Source organism: Dipodomys ordii, unplaced genomic scaffold (genome assembly GCF_000151885.1).
Source record: "Dipodomys ordii isolate 6190 unplaced genomic scaffold, Dord_2.0 Scaffold208, whole genome shotgun sequence".
NCBI classification, from domain to species: domain Eukaryota; kingdom Metazoa; phylum Chordata; class Mammalia; order Rodentia; family Heteromyidae; genus Dipodomys; species Dipodomys ordii.
The window spans coordinates 889,391-907,283 of NW_012267424.1; the positions used below are offsets into that span (position 1 = coordinate 889,391).

Genomic DNA, 17,893 nt, shown 5'->3' on the forward strand with positions numbered 1-17,893 from the left:
ATAGTCATTATTCGCTGCTAAGACAATACATAGCCCTTTACTGCTTCTGGGCAGGAGTCAAGAGAAAAAAAAATAAAAACAGATTGAGGCAGAGTCCAGTTGCAGCTCTATTTCGGCTCTGAGAAGCATTATTTTTAGAAGGATTTATTTTTTTCTTAGTCGTGTGCCTCAACTTGATCACTGCTTGACAATAACTACCTGACTGTGCAAGGCATCGGTGGCACACACCTGTAATCCTCACAACTAAGGAGGCTGAGATCTAAGGCTCACCACTCAAAGCCATCCAGGGCAGGAAAGTCCATTGACTTTTATCTCCAATTAACCAGCCAAAAGCTGGAAGTGGAGCTAAGGCCCAAATGGGAGAGCACTAGCCTTGAACAAAATGTCAAATGAGAGCATGAGACCCTGAGTTCAAGTCCCAGTACAGGCACACAAAAATGAAAAGAAAAAAAAAACCTGATCAATAGGCTTTTCTTCAAAATGATAAAGATAAGTTACAAATGTAGAAAAAAAAACTATATTTAATTCAAGACAGTAACTATAGACTTCTACTTGCTCAGGAAGTCCTAGGATGAAGGCATGAACTCGGTGAAAGATATTATCCTTATAAAAATTATACCATATTAGGGACTAGCAATTAAAAGTGACATGGGGATGGGTGCTGATGGCTCACACCGGCAATCCTAGCTACTCCGGAGGCTGAGAGCTGAAGATCGTGGTTCAAAGCCAGCCTAGGCTGGAAAGTCCATGAGACTCTTATCTCCAATCGACCACCAGAAAACTGGAGGTGGAGCTGTGGCTCAACGTGGTAGAGCACTAGCCTTAAGCAAAAAAAAAAAAAAAAAAGCTCAGGGACAATGCCTAGACCCTGTGTTAAAGCCTCGCAATCAGGGAGGAAAAAACAGACATGAGTTCCTCACAAGAAGCAGAGTACTCGGGCTGGGAAGGTGGCTCAGTGGTAGAGTGCTTGCCTTGCATGCCTGAGGCCCTGGGTTCGATTCCTCAGCACCACATAAGAAAAAAGCCGGAAGTGGCGCTGTGGCTCAAGTGGTAGAGCGCTAGCCTTGAGCTGAAGAGCTGAGGGACAGCGCCCAGGCCCAGAGTTCAAGCCCCACCACTGGACCCAAAAAAAAAAAAAAAAAAAGAAGAAGAAGCAGAGTGCTGTGGGGATAAGTCAAGGCACTTGGCCATTCCACACAATGCCTGAGGGGTAGAAGCAAGTAGTAGACTCACAGGAGAAAAACCCAGCATTCCAGGCAGAGGGAGCAGCATGGGGGAAAGCGCCGAGTGAATTTCGGAAAAGGAGAGAAGCCAGGAGTGAGTGGTGGACAGCTGCAATGCCAGCCCTTGAGGAAGGAAGATCATGAATTTGAGACTAATATCGCTAAGGGAGGGAGGGAGGGAGGAAGGAAGGAAGGACAAATAAACAACTGATTACTGGAAAACTTGAGTGGATTTTTTTTTTTTTTTGCCAGTCCTGGGACTTGAATTCCGGGCTTGGGCACTGTCCCTGAGCTTGTTTGCTCAAGGTTAGCACTCTACCACTTGGGCTGCAGTGCCACTTTTCTGTTAATGTGGTGCTGAGGAATTGAACCCAGGGCTTCAACGCATGCTAGGCAAGCACTCTACCACTGAGCCACCTTCCCAGCCTTGAGTGGATTTTAAAAAATAACATCCTGCAGGGCACTGGTGGCTCACGCCTGTAATCCTAGCTACTGGGGAGGCTGAGATCTGAGGATTGCAGTTCAATGCTAGGCCAGGCAGGAAATACCCTGAGACTCATCTCCAATTAACTATCAAAAAAGTCAGAAGTGAAGCTGTGGCTCAAGTAGTAGAGCACTAGCCTTGAGCAAGAAAGGCTCAGGAAGAGCACCCAGGTTCTAAGTCCAAGCCCCAGGAAAGATGGGGGGGAAAGGCAGGAGAAGAAGAAAGGAGGAGGAGGAAGAGGTGGAGGAGGAAGAAGAGGAGGAGGAAGAGGAGGAGGAGGAGGAATGAAACTACATAACTTGAAGGCAGGGTTGCATGGAGAAAGACAGAGGAGAATGATAGAAGAGGTGATGTTGATCAAGATTCTGAATCGTGGAATTGAAGCCCCGCGGTACAAGTACTTAATGAATAATAATTATTATTATAAAACCTATTTCCATGATCCAAACGAATTCTTTTCTGTTCATCGTATAAATGACTTTGCAGCATATTTTCCCACATGCATTACTTCCGTTGTTCTACTATCCTCCCCCAAATACATCTCTACTCACATTCACTTGAACCTGGATGGACCAGTCGCCCAGCACTGGGTGGGAAGACAGCTGAAGAGTTTTGGAAACAACTCCAAGTTCATTTTGCTGCGACAGCCACTGCTGGATCAAGTTGGACTTGGGGTCCTAGAACACAAACCACACAGGTTAGCTACATAAAAGCAGTGCAGGTATGCTGTGCACCAGCTGACAGCAATGGTGCCCTGGAGCTCCCCAAGCACTTCCAGAACTTTCCCTCACAATATGGAGGAGAGAAACTGCTTTCATTAGAAATAAGAGCTGCTGGCTCTCACCTGTAATCCTAGCTACTCGAGAGGCTGAGATCTGAGGATTGCGGTTCGAATCCCACCCAGACCAGAAAGCCCATGAGACTCTATTTCCAATTAACTATCTAAAGAAGCCAGAAGTGGAGCTGTAGGTCAAGTGGCAGAGTGCGAGCCTTAAGCACCAAAGCTCAGGGACAGCATGCAGGCCCTGAGTTCAAGTCCCAGGACTGGCAGTCACAATCAAATACAGGCAAAGGATGTTTGGCATATTTTATTTTACATGAATGTAGACAGCTCATAGGTAAAGTGGATATATATATACAGGTAGATGACGCAGATATAGAGACGGGAGCATTGCTCTCAACTGCACTGTAAATGCAATACTTGCTCTTCTGATTCTCACCCCTGCATCTGGAAGCAGCAAATTAACTGAGTCCTCACAGCAGCCCAAGCCGGGCCTGCAAGCAGGGGAAGGCCCAGATGAGCTCATGCTACACGCTGAGGAGGGAGTCATGGCCAGCAAAGGCCAGAAACGAACCCTTAAACCAGTGAGTGAGCAAACGGAGTCACTGTCCCCGAGCCAGCTCCGGGTCAGGCATTGCCACCGCGGGACAGAGCAGAGACGATGGAGCCAAAAGCAGAAAGAGACCTCTACAGAGCTCATTCATACACGCCGTCTGGGAACTAAGGAGATAAAAATGAAAACAATGCAGTCCTGGTTTTTTTTTTCTTCTGTTGGACTGACAGAGGCTTTTTTTTTAATAGGGCTGGGGGAGTGGCTCAAGTGGTAGAGCACCTGCCACACCTAGCAAGAGCAAGATCCTCAGTTCACATCCAAGGATGACTGAGGAGGAGGAGAAAGAAGGGGGAAGGGAAGGGAAGGGGAGGGGAAGGGAAAGGGGAGGAGAAAGAAGAGGGAGAGGAGAAAGGGGAGAGGAAAGGAGGGGGGAGGGAGAGGAAAGGGAAGAAGAGGGGGAGGAGGGAGGAGGGAGAGGAGAGGGAGGAGGAGAGAGGAGGGGGAGGAGAAGAGAGGGAGGAGGGGGAAGTGAGGAGGGGGAAGGGGATGAGGGAGAGGAGAGGGAGGGAAGGGGGAGGAAAAAGAGGAATGAGGGAGAGGAGAAAGAAGAGAGGGAGGAGGTTGGGGAAGGAGAGAGAGGAGAGAGGGGAAGGAGGGGAAGAGAAGGAGGGAGGAGGAGGGGGGAGGAGGGAAAGGAAGAGGGGAGAGAGGGGATGGGGAGGGGGAGGAGGACAGCATGGAAGGGTCACGGCCACTTTCTGCAGATGAACAGGCAGGGAGGGCACACTTTTCTCCCCAACATGCCTAGACCCATGCAACAATTCTGAGGCGCTGTCTTGGATATGGCTGCACTGGGAGATGGGGGGCGTGGTGAGAGGGTTGCTCTGACTCCCCAGGCCCCTCTGAAGCACACAGAGAATGGAGAAACAGCAGAAGTCTTTATACAGCACATCAAGGTTGAACCACACAGGGCAGGGCCAAAACAGAGCTCAGAACTGGCGCGTGGTCATCCGCTGAACAGGCTCAGTCAGAGCAGCTGTGCACCAGACTCGGGAGTGAGGGCCCCACCCCCCCGCCCCCACCCCGCGCTCTGCATCTGGCAAAAGTACCTCACAGGCCCTGTTACTGTGCCAGTACATCTTGGCTGGAGAACAGAACTGCAAATCTACTTCTGGTTTCATTTGGTTGTGTGTGTGTGCACACACACATGCACACCATATTGGGGTGTGAACTTAAGGCCTGGGTGCGACTCTGAAGCTTTTTCCCTCAAAGCTGACACTCTTCCACTTGAGCCACATGTCCATTTCCAGCCTTTTGCTGATTAACTGGAGGTAAGATAAGAGTCTCATGGATTTCTTTCGTTATTTACTTTGTTATTATATAGGTGATGTACAGAGGGATACAATTATATACGACAGGTAGCATGGATTTTTCTTCCCAGGTAGGCTTCAAACTAGGATCCTCAGATCTCAGCCACCTAACTAGCATTATAAGCATGAGACATCAGCACCTGGATTCTATACACTCTTTATTTTGTAAAGGTGATGTGCAGAAGGGTTACAGTTACATAAGTAAGGTAAGGAGTACATTTTCTTTATACTTTTTATACCCTATAAATAATATATGAGTATATCCTTATGATAAAAACTTAACAGACTTAACAGAATCAGTGGTGAAAATCACCTTTTTCCTTGACTTCTCATCAGGGATAGCTATTAACAATGTTATCTGTATATGTATATATACATATATATGCGTACATAAATTACATACATTTATAGCTCGGGGCTGGGAAGGTGGCTCAGTGGTAGAGCACTTGCCTTGCATGCATGAGGCCCTGGGTTCGATTCCTCAGCACCACATAAGAAAAAAGAAAAAAAGCCAGAAGTGTCGCTGTGGCTCAAGTGGTAGAGCGCTAGCCTTGAGTTGAAGAGCTGAGGGACTGCGCCCAGGCCCAGAGTTCAGGCCCCACGACCAGACCCCCCCAAAAAAATTATATCTTATGCTTTGTCATTTATCCAAAAATCCACGTAATATAGTATTCAGTGTCATTCACTTAACAAATGATACAAAAGCCTTACCAATGCATTTGTACAAAGCAGTTCTCATTCTCTTTTTTTAACTAGAATCTCCCTCTAGAAAGCAAAACTTCTTAAAGAAGAAAGACCAGCGAAGAAGCCAGAGCCAGCAGCTGTCTCAGAGCTGAGACACTTCCTTCCATAATGCTGGCCAAACTTCCTGAAGGAAGCCAGAATCAGGGTGGAGATTGGGCATGCTTTTCCACTATTAAGGCCTCTTTCCTTCCTGAGAAGACCAATGATTGGGACAGGCAGTAATCCCCACTAAAAACACTGAATATCCCTGAAGGTTCTGTGACGATCAGTGTCTTAGCGATAGTCTACAGCCAATGGGAGGGACGAATTGAGTTCCAAAAGGTTGGCCTGCTGGCTCCCAGACGCACTTCCCCACATCAGCCTGCAGGTGGTGCTGGACTCAGAGTTTAAGCACCTGGAATCAGTTTTGCTAAATTCCCTTTTGTTGAGGTTCAAATAAAGAACAAAGGACAGGGCCCAGGCCCTGAGTTTTAGTCCAAGCACTGACACTAAAAGAAGAAGAGGGGGAAGGGGAGGAGAGGGAAGGCGAGGGCAATTTTGCCTAAAAGCCAGGTGCTGGTGGCTCACACCTATAATCCTAGCTACTCTGGAGGCTGAGACCTGAGGATCTAAGCTCAAAACCAGTCCAGACAGAAAAGACTGTAGACTCTTATTGACTAGCAAAAAGCTAAAAGTAGAGGTGTGGCTCAAGTGGTAAAGCCCCATCCTTGAGTAAAAATGGTCAAGAGAAAGGGTGAGGCCCTGAGTCCAAGCCCCAATACAGACACAAATAAATAAATATTCCTTGAGAACCAGGGAGGTGGCACACATCTGTAATCCCAGCACTTAGAAGGTTGAGGCAAGTCTCTAGATGAAAGCCAGACAGAGCTACAAAGGAAGATCCTATCCCAAGAAACAAAAAAAAAAAAAAAAGAGAGAGAGGAGGGGAGGGGAGGGAAGACAAGGGGAAAGGAGGGGAGGGAATGGGAGGGAAGGGAGAAGAGGGGAGGGGAGAAGAGAAAAGGGGAGGGGAGGGAGGACTCATCGAACTTGAAACCAATCAATGTAATATTTGCTACAAATGTAAGCAAATCTCAGCTTGAGGTTGTGTGTGTGTGTGTGTGTGTGTGTGCGTGCGTGTGCGCGCGTGCGAGTGCGTGTGTGTTTGGCTAGTGAACACAGGCACACTTACCTTAATTAGAATATTCAATGATGTTTGATAAGGCTTGAAGTCTGATAAGAGTGTGACGACCCGGAATTTCACTTCTTGCTTGGGCTTATATAGCGCCTTGTCTGTCTGAATGAAGACAGACACTCTCTTGGTCTCAAATGATAAGCGTGTGCTATTAGAGAATAAAATCTCATCCTGAGACCGTCCCGTTACACGTAGCTCATACATCTCATCTGCACTGTTCAGAGGGAGCTGGAGAAAAAGAGAAAGAGAGAGATCAGACATATCAGAGTCTCACTGATTTACCTCAAAAATGTTTTTAATGAGTGTGTGTTCCAGTACTGACCCTTGAACTCAGGGGCTGGGTATTGTCCCATAGCTTTTTTGCTCAAAGCTGGCACTCTACCACTTGACCCACACCTCTATTCCTTGATTTTTGCAGATTAAGGATCTCACCAATTTGTTTACTGGGATGTCAAATCTTGATGCTCAGATCTCAGCCTCCTGAGTAGTGCCAGTACTGGACTTGAATGCAGGGCCTGGGCAGTGTCCCTTAGCTTTTGGCCTAAGTTTGGCATTCCATCCCTTAAGTCACCACTCCATTTTTGGGCCTTTTCTGGTTAATTGGAGATAAGAATGCCACAGACTTTTGTGCCCAGGCTGGTTTCAAACCATGATCCTCAAATCTCAGCCTCTTAAGTAGCTAGGATTATAGGCATGAGTCACAGTGCCTGGCACAATGAAATATTTTATAGTCAGAACAGTTGTAAAGATTTTTACCACATCTGCCTGCCTATGACTTTGAATTTTTCCACCCTCTCTTTCCATTTTTAGCATTAATATATTATTCCCCACCCACCCAAAGATGCCCAGATTCTGAATGTGCTTAACCTGGAATCTTCAAGAAGTGATACACAGGCCTGACTCAGGGGATAAAATATGATCCTATTTAAGTCTGTAATATGACAGGTCATTGGCCACCTGGCCTCAGAAGCATCCTACAGGTACCTCTTAATGGACACTACTCTGTTATACATTAAGTGTGAGAAACTCTGAAACAAAGCCCAGTAATAAAAGTACAAACTTTCAAGTCAAAGCCATGGAAAGTAAGATTCGCGCACAAGCAACTTTTAATAATCAGGTTTAATGACTCTCAGTAAAATAAAAACCCCTTTCCATTTCTCTAGTAAATCATACAATCCTCTGACATCTTATTTCACTCCAGGACATTCAAGAAAGGGATAGACAGACAGGCAGGCAGAAATAGACAGAGACAAACAATGATAGAGAGAAACAGACAGACAAATAGTGACAGAGAGAGAGACATAGAAAAGCAAAGCGACAGACGCAGACATAGATGGATAGAGACCAACAGAGACAGACAGAAGGACAGACACAAAGAAAGAAAGAAAGAAAGACACAAAGAAAGAAAGACACAAAGACAGAAGGAAGGAAGGAAGGAAGGAAGGAAGGAAGGAAGGAAGGAAGGAAGGAAGGAAGGAAGGGAGGGAGGGAGGGAGGGAGGGAGGGAGGGAAAGGGAGAGAGAGACAAGTAGCTAGGTAGAATGATTGAGCTAGGCTCAGGAGTAAAATTCTAAAGATAGCAAACTCAATGATGAAGAAAATTGTATTTTAACACAGTAAGATTTTTTCTTCTGAGACCAGAACTCAGTATCTGATGGTTTTGCTTATTGGCTGATGCTCTACCATCTGGGACATACCTCTAGCCCCGTAACACAGTATTTTTAAATACCAAAATTAAGACTAAAAATGTTATAGATCCCAAAAGGCAAAACTTTCATTCAACACAGAACTTTATGGTCCTTCTGCTTAAGTTCCAGCATGGCTGCATGTGGCACTGCTCTTTTCAAAGCCAAGGACATTATGAACAGAGCTAATTACACATTCAAGACTTCCAGCCTCATTAAGTCAGAAATGAGACCAAGCATAGTGATGTGCTCTATTTTACAAGAGGAAAAATCTCAGCTCCAAGTTTCAAGAAGCTAATAGCTATTCTCCTGGAAGTAACATTCTTAAATAATTCTTAGTGTTCTCAAGACTTAAATAATATGAAGTTTGAACTCATCCAAACTTACAAGAAATATATTTTTTGAAAAGCCAAGAAAAAAATAATCTATTTCATTCACCAATGAATTTTTTTTTTTGGCAGTCGTGGGGCCTGAACTCTGGGTCTGGGCACTGTCCCTCAACCCTTCAGCTCAGGAAGCTAGCGCTCTACCACTTGAGCCACAGTTCCACTTCTGGATTTTTATGCTTATGTGGTGCTGAGGAATCAAACCCAGGACCTCATGCATGCAAGGCAAGCGCTCTACCACTTCAGCTATAGTTCCACTTCTGGCTTTTTCTGTTTATGTGGTGCTGAGATATTGAACCCAGGACCTCATGCATGCTAGGCAAGCACTCTACCACTAAGCCACATTGCCAGCCGAAACCAAATTCTTTAAATGAATACTTACTGACGGAAGAGTCAATGTCTTAAAGGAACCTAAAAGACAAACAGAAGAAAACATTTTTCATAATTTGAATAGACTATCACAACACAAAAGTAATACAATACTCTTTAAGCTGTAGATGGAATCTTAAACTTACTTGGTCAAACACAAACAAATTGATGAATGCCCAGAACATGCTAGAAATGTGTATTCATTCTTGTACCAAAGCATGAAGAATTGAATTCTACCAGGTAGAGTACTTTACTACTAGAGTACTAGAGTATTCTACTACTTTACAGGTAGAGTACTTTAAAAAAAAATTAATACTGAACAGCATATGGTTCATGTCCATCATCTTAACTACTCAGGAGTTTGAGATTGGGAGGATCATGGTTTAAGACTAGTCTTGGCAAAAACTTCTAAGACCCCTTCCTCTCCTCTCAAAAAACAAAGCTAGGTGTAACGGTATTCACCTGCAATGCTAACTATACCGGAAGCATGAATAAGATGATTGCATGGGTCAGGCCAGCCCAGGCATAAATGCAAGACCCTACTCCAAAAATAATCAGGGCAAAAAGGGTTAGGGGCATAGCTCAAGTGGTAGAGAGCACTGGCCTGGCAAACATAACAGTCTGATTTCAAAGCCTAATACCAAGACCAGGCAACCAGTGGCTCTTGCCTGTAATCCTACTCAGGAGGTTGAGATCTGAGGATCTCGATTTGAAGCCAGCCCAGGCAGGAAAGCCCTTGAGATTCTCATTTCCAATAAAATACTCAGAAGAGGCCAGAAGTGGTGCTATGGCTCAAGTAGCACTCTTGCTGGCCTTAACAGAAGCAGCCCAGAGACAGTGCTCAGGCCCTGAGTTCAAGCCCCAAGACTAGCAATAATATGAAGAAGAATGAGAATAAGAGTAAGTAAGGATTGAGGTCAGAAAGATTATGAGACTGACTTGCTATCCACTGTACCAAGACAGCAACTTGAGGTCAGAAAGATAGCAGCGAGTGAGTGAAGGCCCAGCAAGTTCTGCTTCTTTTTGTCACTATTGTTTTTGTTGTTATTCTTGTTGCTGTTTTTCATTTGTTTGTTTCATGCAGATCCTGGGCCTTGAATTCAGGGCGTAAGCGCTGTCCTGAGCTTTTTTTGCTCAAGACTAGCACTCTTATTACTAGAGCTACAGCTCCACTCCCAGTTTGTGTGTGTGTGTGCGTGTGTGTGTGTGTGTGCACGTGTGTGTGTGTGTGTGTGTGTGTGTGTGTGTGGTTAATTAAAGAATCTCACAGCCTTTCCTGCCTGGGTCAGCTCTAAACCACCACAATCCTTGCATCTCAGCCTCTTGAGTTGCTAGGACTACATGCATGCACCACCAGTTCTGGTTATTATTCTAAGGTGGCACACACTTGAGGGACACAGAGGGAAGCTGGGGCTTGGGAGGAAAGGCTGGCAGTCTTTGTGTTGTTTTATTGGGGGAATGTGGGGCAGGAGACTAAAGCCAGGGCCTTGTACTGCCACGCATGTGCTCTGCCACTGAGCTACATCACCAGCAAGAGTTCATTTGTTATGTTCTCATGGCCTCATGATTAGGGAAGAAAAGGAAGGGATTAATCATCCCAGGAGTGAGCTGGGACTCATACAGCTGGCTGTTGTCTCTTAGATTTTTTTCATTCAAGGCAAGCGCTCTGCCTCTTGAATCACAGCTTCACTTCCAGCCTCTTGCTGGGATAAGAGTCTCATGGACTTTTCTGTCTGGGCTGGCTTCAAACCACAAATCTCAGATTCCAGCTGCCTGAGTCGTAAGGAATCCAGGCCTGAGCCACTGGCACCCAGCTTGGGGCAGACTTTTTAATACCAATTTTTATCCTATGATAGCCATTTCGTTCAAGGGGAAAAATGGTTTCAAAGTTAAGATTTTTCCATTTCAGAACAGGTGTTTTAATCATAGTAGTAAACACGTATCTGTGAAAATAAAACCAGACAACTTAAGGGGATGGGAAGGGATGGGCGAAATGGGGGAGAATGACGGAAGAGGTGACATCATTCAATATACATTGTACTAAGCTGGACATCTGGGCTCTGGCCTGTAATCCTAGCTGAGATCGGAGGATTGAGGTGGTTTGAAGCCAGCACAGGCAGGAAAGTCTAGGAGACTCATTTCTAATTAACTACCAAAAAAAGCCAGAAGTGGAGCTGTGGCTCAAGTGGTAGAGTGATGGCCTTGAGCAAAAGAGCTCAGACAGGGCCCAGAGCCTGAGTTCAAACCCCAGGACTAGCACAAATATAATATTATATATATATTATATATAATATTATATATATTATATAATATATATATTATATATATATATATAAATAAAATGATAATGTTGAAACTTCTTTGTGCAGCTGCTTAAAGACAGTCATTTAAAAAAAGAAAAGAAAAAATGGTGTTTTGTTCTGTTGGGAGTTTTAATTTTGTTTTGTTTGGCCAGTACTGGAGTTTGAACTCAGGGGGGTTTTCTGCCCAAAGTTGCTACTCTACTACTTGAGTCATATCTCCACATCTAATTAAGAGGTGGCTAATTAAGAGGTAAGAGTCTCACAGACTTTCTGCCCTGGCTGGCTTCGAACCTTAACTCTCAAATCTCAACCTCCTGAGTAGCTAGGATTTCGACTATAAGCCACTGGCTTATTTTGATTTTTATTATGCATTGCTGTGCTTCAATGAACATGACAGAAATGTCTACAATGTAAGAACCAAGACAGACATGAGAATAAAGCATAGGAAATGCAGCCTAGGCACACATATAAGATTCTTACTTCCAATTAACCAGCAAGAAAACCAGAAGTCGCGGTCTCATGACTAGCTACTCAGGAGGCTGAGATCTGAGGATCACAGTTCAAAGCCAGCCCAGGCAGAAAACTCTGTGAAACTCTTATCTCCAATTAACCATCAAAATAGCTGCAGTGGATCTGTGTCTGAAGTAGTAGAGGGCCAGCCCTGAATAAAAAACTAAGCAAGAACATGAGGTCCTGAGTTCAAGTTCCAGTACCAGCACACACACACACACACACACACACACACACACACACACACGTGGTGGAACTGGGTTCTCACCACGCAGCCTGGCTCTTAGCTAGCAGCATTAAACCAGTATTGTGCACTGACTTAGTAAAATAAGCAATTTGTTCTCATGTTTGATTATTTGTCCAAGTTCCACAGCCTGGATCAGCTTGTTGCTCTCCCCATAATGGCAATCCCAGAAGTTGAAAGCCTCCTTTGTCTCTTCGCTTTATGCTAACGGTCATCAGAGCTATGTTACCTGTGCCATTCCAGGTGGGGCAGCCTGGGGCCAGGCGACTTCCAGCAGATCTAGTCATAGTAGGAGCTGGCTGGGGCAGTGGCCTAGAGAAAAAGTCTTTTAGCCTTCAGGAAACCCAACAGAGTCCCAGGCTTGAAGAAAATAGAAAATATTAAACTACAATGAGCTGGCACCCCCATCATCGAGAGTGATTACTTTTTCTCTCATTTAAGAAGACATCAGAGCTGGGCACCAATAGCTTACAACTGGAATTCTAGCTTTATCAGGAAGCTGAGATCTGGGATCATAGTTCAAAGCCAACCTGGGCAAGAAAATCTATGGGACTCTTCTCCAGTTAACTACCAAAAAGCCAGACATGGAGCTGTGGCTCAAGTGATAGAGAGCTAGTCTTGAGTACAAACGCTAAGGAACAGCATCCAGGTCCTGAACTCAAGCTCCAGGACTGGCACGCGTGCATGTACACACACACACACACACACAAAGATAAATCATGGGGTTGACTAATCTGTCAGCTCAGTTAATGGAGGAAACAATGTGCTTCCTTTCCAGCCTGATCTGCCACGGACCACCTTTATAAAGACTGAGGAGCGCTCAGGGAATGTAGATTTATTTTTATCCAAGTAACTTCAAGCAAGAAATGAGCAAACAGATGGGAATCTACAACCCAAATAAATCTCCTAGGTTGATTAATTGGAGAACAAATATTTTAGCAATTCAAAGCAAGCTCACCAGACCTGAAGTACAGGAAATCTCATTTCATAGAACTTTTTTTTAATGTGACTGTTAGTTAGATTAAACCTTTGATGGGTTTTCTCACTAGAGAGAAGTTGGAAGAGTTGGATGATTACATGTCTGGGTCCAACTACAGACATGATATCGAATCATTGAGCCAAGAAAGGTACCAAGCCAAAATTAAACACTCCACCCAGAAGTGCGAGTGTAAAGGCAGAGATAGACATCTCATGCAATTCTAATTCTTTCAAGATGTGTAAAGAGATCCAGTGTAAGCTCTACTCACTAGTCACATGAATCAAAAACCAATTTTTGCAGGATGCCAGTGGCTCACACTTTTTATCCTAGCTACTCAGGAGGCTGAGATGTGAAGATTGTGACACAAATCAGGCAAAACAGCAAATGGAGCCAAAAAAGCAGAAGTGGAAATGTAGCTCAAATGGTAGAGTATCAGCTGTGAGTAAAAAAGCTAAGAGAGAATGAGAGACATTGAGTTTAATCCCCAATGCCAGAACAAAAGAAAAATAAATTAATACTAATAATAAAGCCAGCCTACATAAGCATAAAGTCCTGAATTCAAGTCCCAGTACCACAAAAACAAGACATGTTTAAATACTTAACTTTTTGGCCGTTGTAGGGCTTGAACTCAAGGCCTGGGCACTACCATTTGAGCTGCAGCTCTACTTCCAGTTTTCTGGGAGTTCATTGGATATTAGAGTCTCATGGACTTTCCTGCCTAGGCTGGCTTTGAATCACAGTCCTCACATCTCAGCTTCCTGAGAAGCTAGGATTACAGATGTGAGCCACTAGTGCCCAGCTTTAACTTTTTTTAAATCTATTGTCTTCTCTCTAAATTTATTAATAAAGTTTGGAAATTTCCCAGACACTTACTAACTCCTAGCACAGGACTTATTTGAAAGTCCGAATATTAAAGCAATAGTTTATGCCACTGAAATATAAAACTAGGGATGGAGGGGTCAGGGAAGAAGAGGAAGAATAACCTCTTTCTCTACTGTTACCAGGCAGAAAATTAAATGGACAGCAAACCCTTGTGAACATACTTCTCTCTTTCTGCAAGCCCCCCTCTTGGATATGGCATAAGGCCACTATTTCTTTTAAATCACTAACCAAGGATGTGCCTTGTTATAGAAAGTTCCTCTTCAGGCTGTTCCAGATAATTCTGCTAAACTGTGATGGTCATTTTCACGTGCAACCAGAACAAGCCTGCCACCAAGTCTTCAGAGGCTGTGTCCTTCCAGGGGCCGTCCAAGGAACTCAAAAGAACCTTGTTTTAAGGCTTCACACTTGGCATGGCCTGCCAACCAGTCATTTGATTTACAAATAGAGTCTGCGCTATTTTTAAGTTGTGTAATGAGCATACACAAAAACTAACCTTTTGTTAACTTTTAAACATACTCTGTAAAAACCATATGCTGCCTCTTCTGACATCTGTTCCCACCAATGGCTCTGGATACTCTCTGAAGAGGAAAAGTGGTGTGTAATTGAAAATGCAACTAGATCCAGAAACACTCTTGGAAAAAAAAAAAAAGTGGATTTTCCAATGCAAGAGTGTGTGTGTGTGTGTGTGTGTGTGTGTGTGTGTGTGTGTGTACCTAACAAGTATAGCAGCCCTGTGCTACTCAGCAATGTAGAGTAATAAACATAATGTTTTCCAGGCACTGGTGGCTCACACCTGTAATCCTAGTTGCTCAGGAGGCTGAGATTTGAGGATCACGGTTCAAAACCAGCCTAGGCAGAAAAGACGATGAGACTCTTATCTCCATTTAACCGCAAAAAAATAACTGGAAACAGAGCTATGTTTCAAGTGATAGAGGGCTAACTTTGAGCACAAATGCTCAGGAATAGAGTCAGGTCCTGAATTCAAGCCCGGGTTCCAGGAAAAGAAAAAAATTCAATGTCTTCTCATGACTGCCACGCTCACCATCAGCTCCTTCCTCCAGCACACCCTCCCTTCTCCACAGTGTGAAATAACAGGGTCCCAACAAGTGCCAAATATGTCAACAGAGGCGGTCTGTTTATGAATGGGCATCTATGTCTCTCTGGAAGAAAAGGTAACAGTAGCAGACACAAAATCAAACACAGGAAGCACTCTTCGCAAACCACATTGAAGTTTTTATACATATACAAACATGAAGTAAAAACTCTTCTATCCTTCCACTTGTGTGTGTGTGTTCACCCAGTCTTTCAAGCCTGAAATTATTTTTATTTTATTTTAGTATTTTAACCTGAAACGTGAAATAATATATATTTGTGGAGAACACTATGATCACTCTACATTGGATAATGTTGGAATTTGGCTCAACATATCTACTCAAACAATACCTTTTCTTTATGATAAAACTTTCAAAATCCAGCTGGGCATTATGGCTCATGCTTATAATTCTAACAGCATGTCACCTCGTCTCTATGGTCTCAATAGTTCATAACAATCTTCCTGTGAAGGAATGTGCACGTTTGATAAACCTAATTGAGCCAGGAGCTGATGGCTCACACCCATAATCCTAGCCACTCAGAAGGCTGAAATCTGAGGATTGAAATTCAAAGCAAGCCTGGACTTGGAAGTCTGTGAGATTCTTATCTCCAGTTAACCAGTAAAAAGCCAGAAGTGGACATGTGGCTCAAGTGGTAGTCATCCTTAAATGAAAAAGCTAAGAGACAGTACCAGGTTCTGAGTTTAAGCTTCAGTACTATCTCACATACACACACACACATACACACACACACACACACATACACACACACACTCACACACAAAATCTTTCAAAGTCCTTTCAAGACTTTTTATATATATTATCTAATACTTCGTGTATTATCCAATATATTTTATATGTTATCTAAATCATAACACACTAAACAACAAATAACAAATGCACATTTGTGTGAGTATGTGTGCATGTTTGTGTGCTGATACAGGGGTTTGAACTCAGGACTTTCCCATTTAGCTTAGCTTTTTCCATTCATGGCGGGTGCTCTACCACTTGTACCACAGCTCCACTTCTGGCTTTTTGCTGGTTAACTGGAGATAAGATTCTCACTAACATTTTTACCTGGGCTGGCTTTGAACTATAGCCCTCAGATCTCAGCTTCCTGAGTAGCTAGGACTACAGGCATGAGCCACTGGGGCCTTGCTCTCTCTGTACCTTTAATATTATTAATATTATTACATATTACTAACAATATACTATTAATGTTAATCTATAAATGTTAATAATAGATTAACATTATTCTTCTGGAACCTCTAATCTATCCTCCTCTTATTCCCAACACCTATTTATTTGTGTTTTCACATACAAAAAAAAATCAATTAAGGGGTAATCAATGAAAGAAGGGAAGCAACTATTTTCAGCATTAGAAAGTTGTCTTCACAGGACCTAAAGGATCACCAGTAACCCAGCCCAAATTCTTCCAGGATTTCTGTTTCCACCGCAGCCCTTCCATGAGTCATGAGGCCAGTGACTCATTGAGCCTTAGAAGAAGCGCAGCATACATTTAACTTGGAGTTTGAAGAATTAGCATGTTTACTTTCAACTTCACTCAATCACTAATTCACAAGCAAACCCCAAGACAAGTTTTTCCACTGCTGACAATTAACTCCAATGCTTAGGCTTGAGGGGTGCTGAAAGGCAAGCAGGGGCTGAGGCAGGGCCTTCCCAGCACCTCCCGTCAATCACCACAGACTTGCTGGGGCCCAAATTTCACTCACAGGCTCCAATTCTGGGGCAACATTCAATGTGTGAGGTCCTAGCAGATAGTTGCTCTCCTTTTCAGTCAGACACTGGTGGCTCACACCTGCAATCCCAGCTACTCAAGAGAAATGGAGGTTTGAAAGTTGTGACTTAAAACCAGCCCCGACACAAAAGTCTTTGAGACTCCAATTAACCACCAGAAAACAAAACAAAATCCAGAAGTAGAATGGTGGCTCAAGTAAGTAGAGTCCCAGCCTGAGGCAAAACAGCTAAGGCCAGGTGCTAGTGGCTCACACCTGTTATTCTAGCTGAGATCTGAAGATTGTGGTTTGAAGCTAGCCCAGTGAGGAAAGTTGTGAGCCTCTTATCTCCAATGAACCACCAGAAAGCTGGAAGTGGCACTAGCCTTGATTAAAAAAGCTCAGGGACAGTGCCCAGGCCCTGAGTTTAAGCCCTATGACCAAAAAAACAAACAAACAACAAAAAAAAAAAAAGCTAAAGGACAGTGTGTAAGCTCTGAGTTCAAGCCTCAGTAATGGCACCAAAAAAAAAAAAAAAGAACAACTCTACCTTAAGCTGAAATAAGACACATATATATGTAAGTATTGTTAAGCTTCCTAATCTCATTTTCTTTGATATCAGAAAAATGGCCATTTGCAGCCGGGCACCGGTGGCTCACGCCTGTAATCCTAGCTACTCAGGAGGCTGAGATCTGAGAATCGCGGTTCAAAGCCAGCCCGGGCAGGAAAGACCGTGAGACTCCTATCTCCAATAAACCACTAGAAAACCGGAAGTGGCGCTGTAGCTCAAGTGGTAGAGCGCTCGCCTTGAGCTGAAGAGCTGAGGGACAGCACCCAGGCCCAGAGTTCAAGCCCCATGACCGACAAAAAAAAAAAAAAAGAAAAATGACCATTTGCAAATATATCCTAGATCTTATACCCACTGGTCAATAGAAATGATTGTGAGCTGCAAATCTAGAGAACTACAATCCATTCATAGTACTGCTATCAGAAAGCAATCTGACCTTGGGCAAGTCTCCAAATGCCAGCCTTTGCCTTCATCTCTCCAGATATAAATTAGGCAATTCAGTTGGCTTATCTTTGAGGTCCCTGGCGGGATCTGTGAAAACTCTATGAAGCTCATAATAAATTATGAGAATAACTAGCATTTCATTTTGCATTGTGTGTGTGTATGTGTGTGTGCATGCACACTCATTCTGGGGCTTGAACTCAAGGCCTGGACACTGTCCCTAAGCTTTTGTGCTCAAGACCAGTGCTCTACCACTTCAGCCATAGCTCTACTTCTGGCTTTTTAGCTGTTTGACTGGAGATAAGAGTGTCATGGAGCTTTCTGTTTGGGCTGGCTTTGAACGTCAATCCTCAGATCTCAGCCTCCTCAA

General features: G+C 43.9%; 1 protein-coding gene across 1 annotated transcript in view; it reads right to left on the reverse strand.

The window, feature by feature from the left end:
* Cd109 (CD109 molecule) overlaps positions 1-17,893 on the reverse strand; it is a 108,270-nt gene that overhangs the window by 78,709 nt on the left and 11,668 nt on the right. The window contains exons 3-5 of the mRNA XM_013035290.1: positions 8,783-8,811; positions 6,327-6,557; positions 2,259-2,384 (exon numbers count right to left, since the gene is read on the reverse strand). Coding sequence (XP_012890744.1) covers positions 2,259-2,384; positions 6,327-6,557; positions 8,783-8,811 — 386 coding nt within the window. The remainder of the gene's footprint in view (positions 1-2,258; positions 2,385-6,326; positions 6,558-8,782; positions 8,812-17,893) is intronic.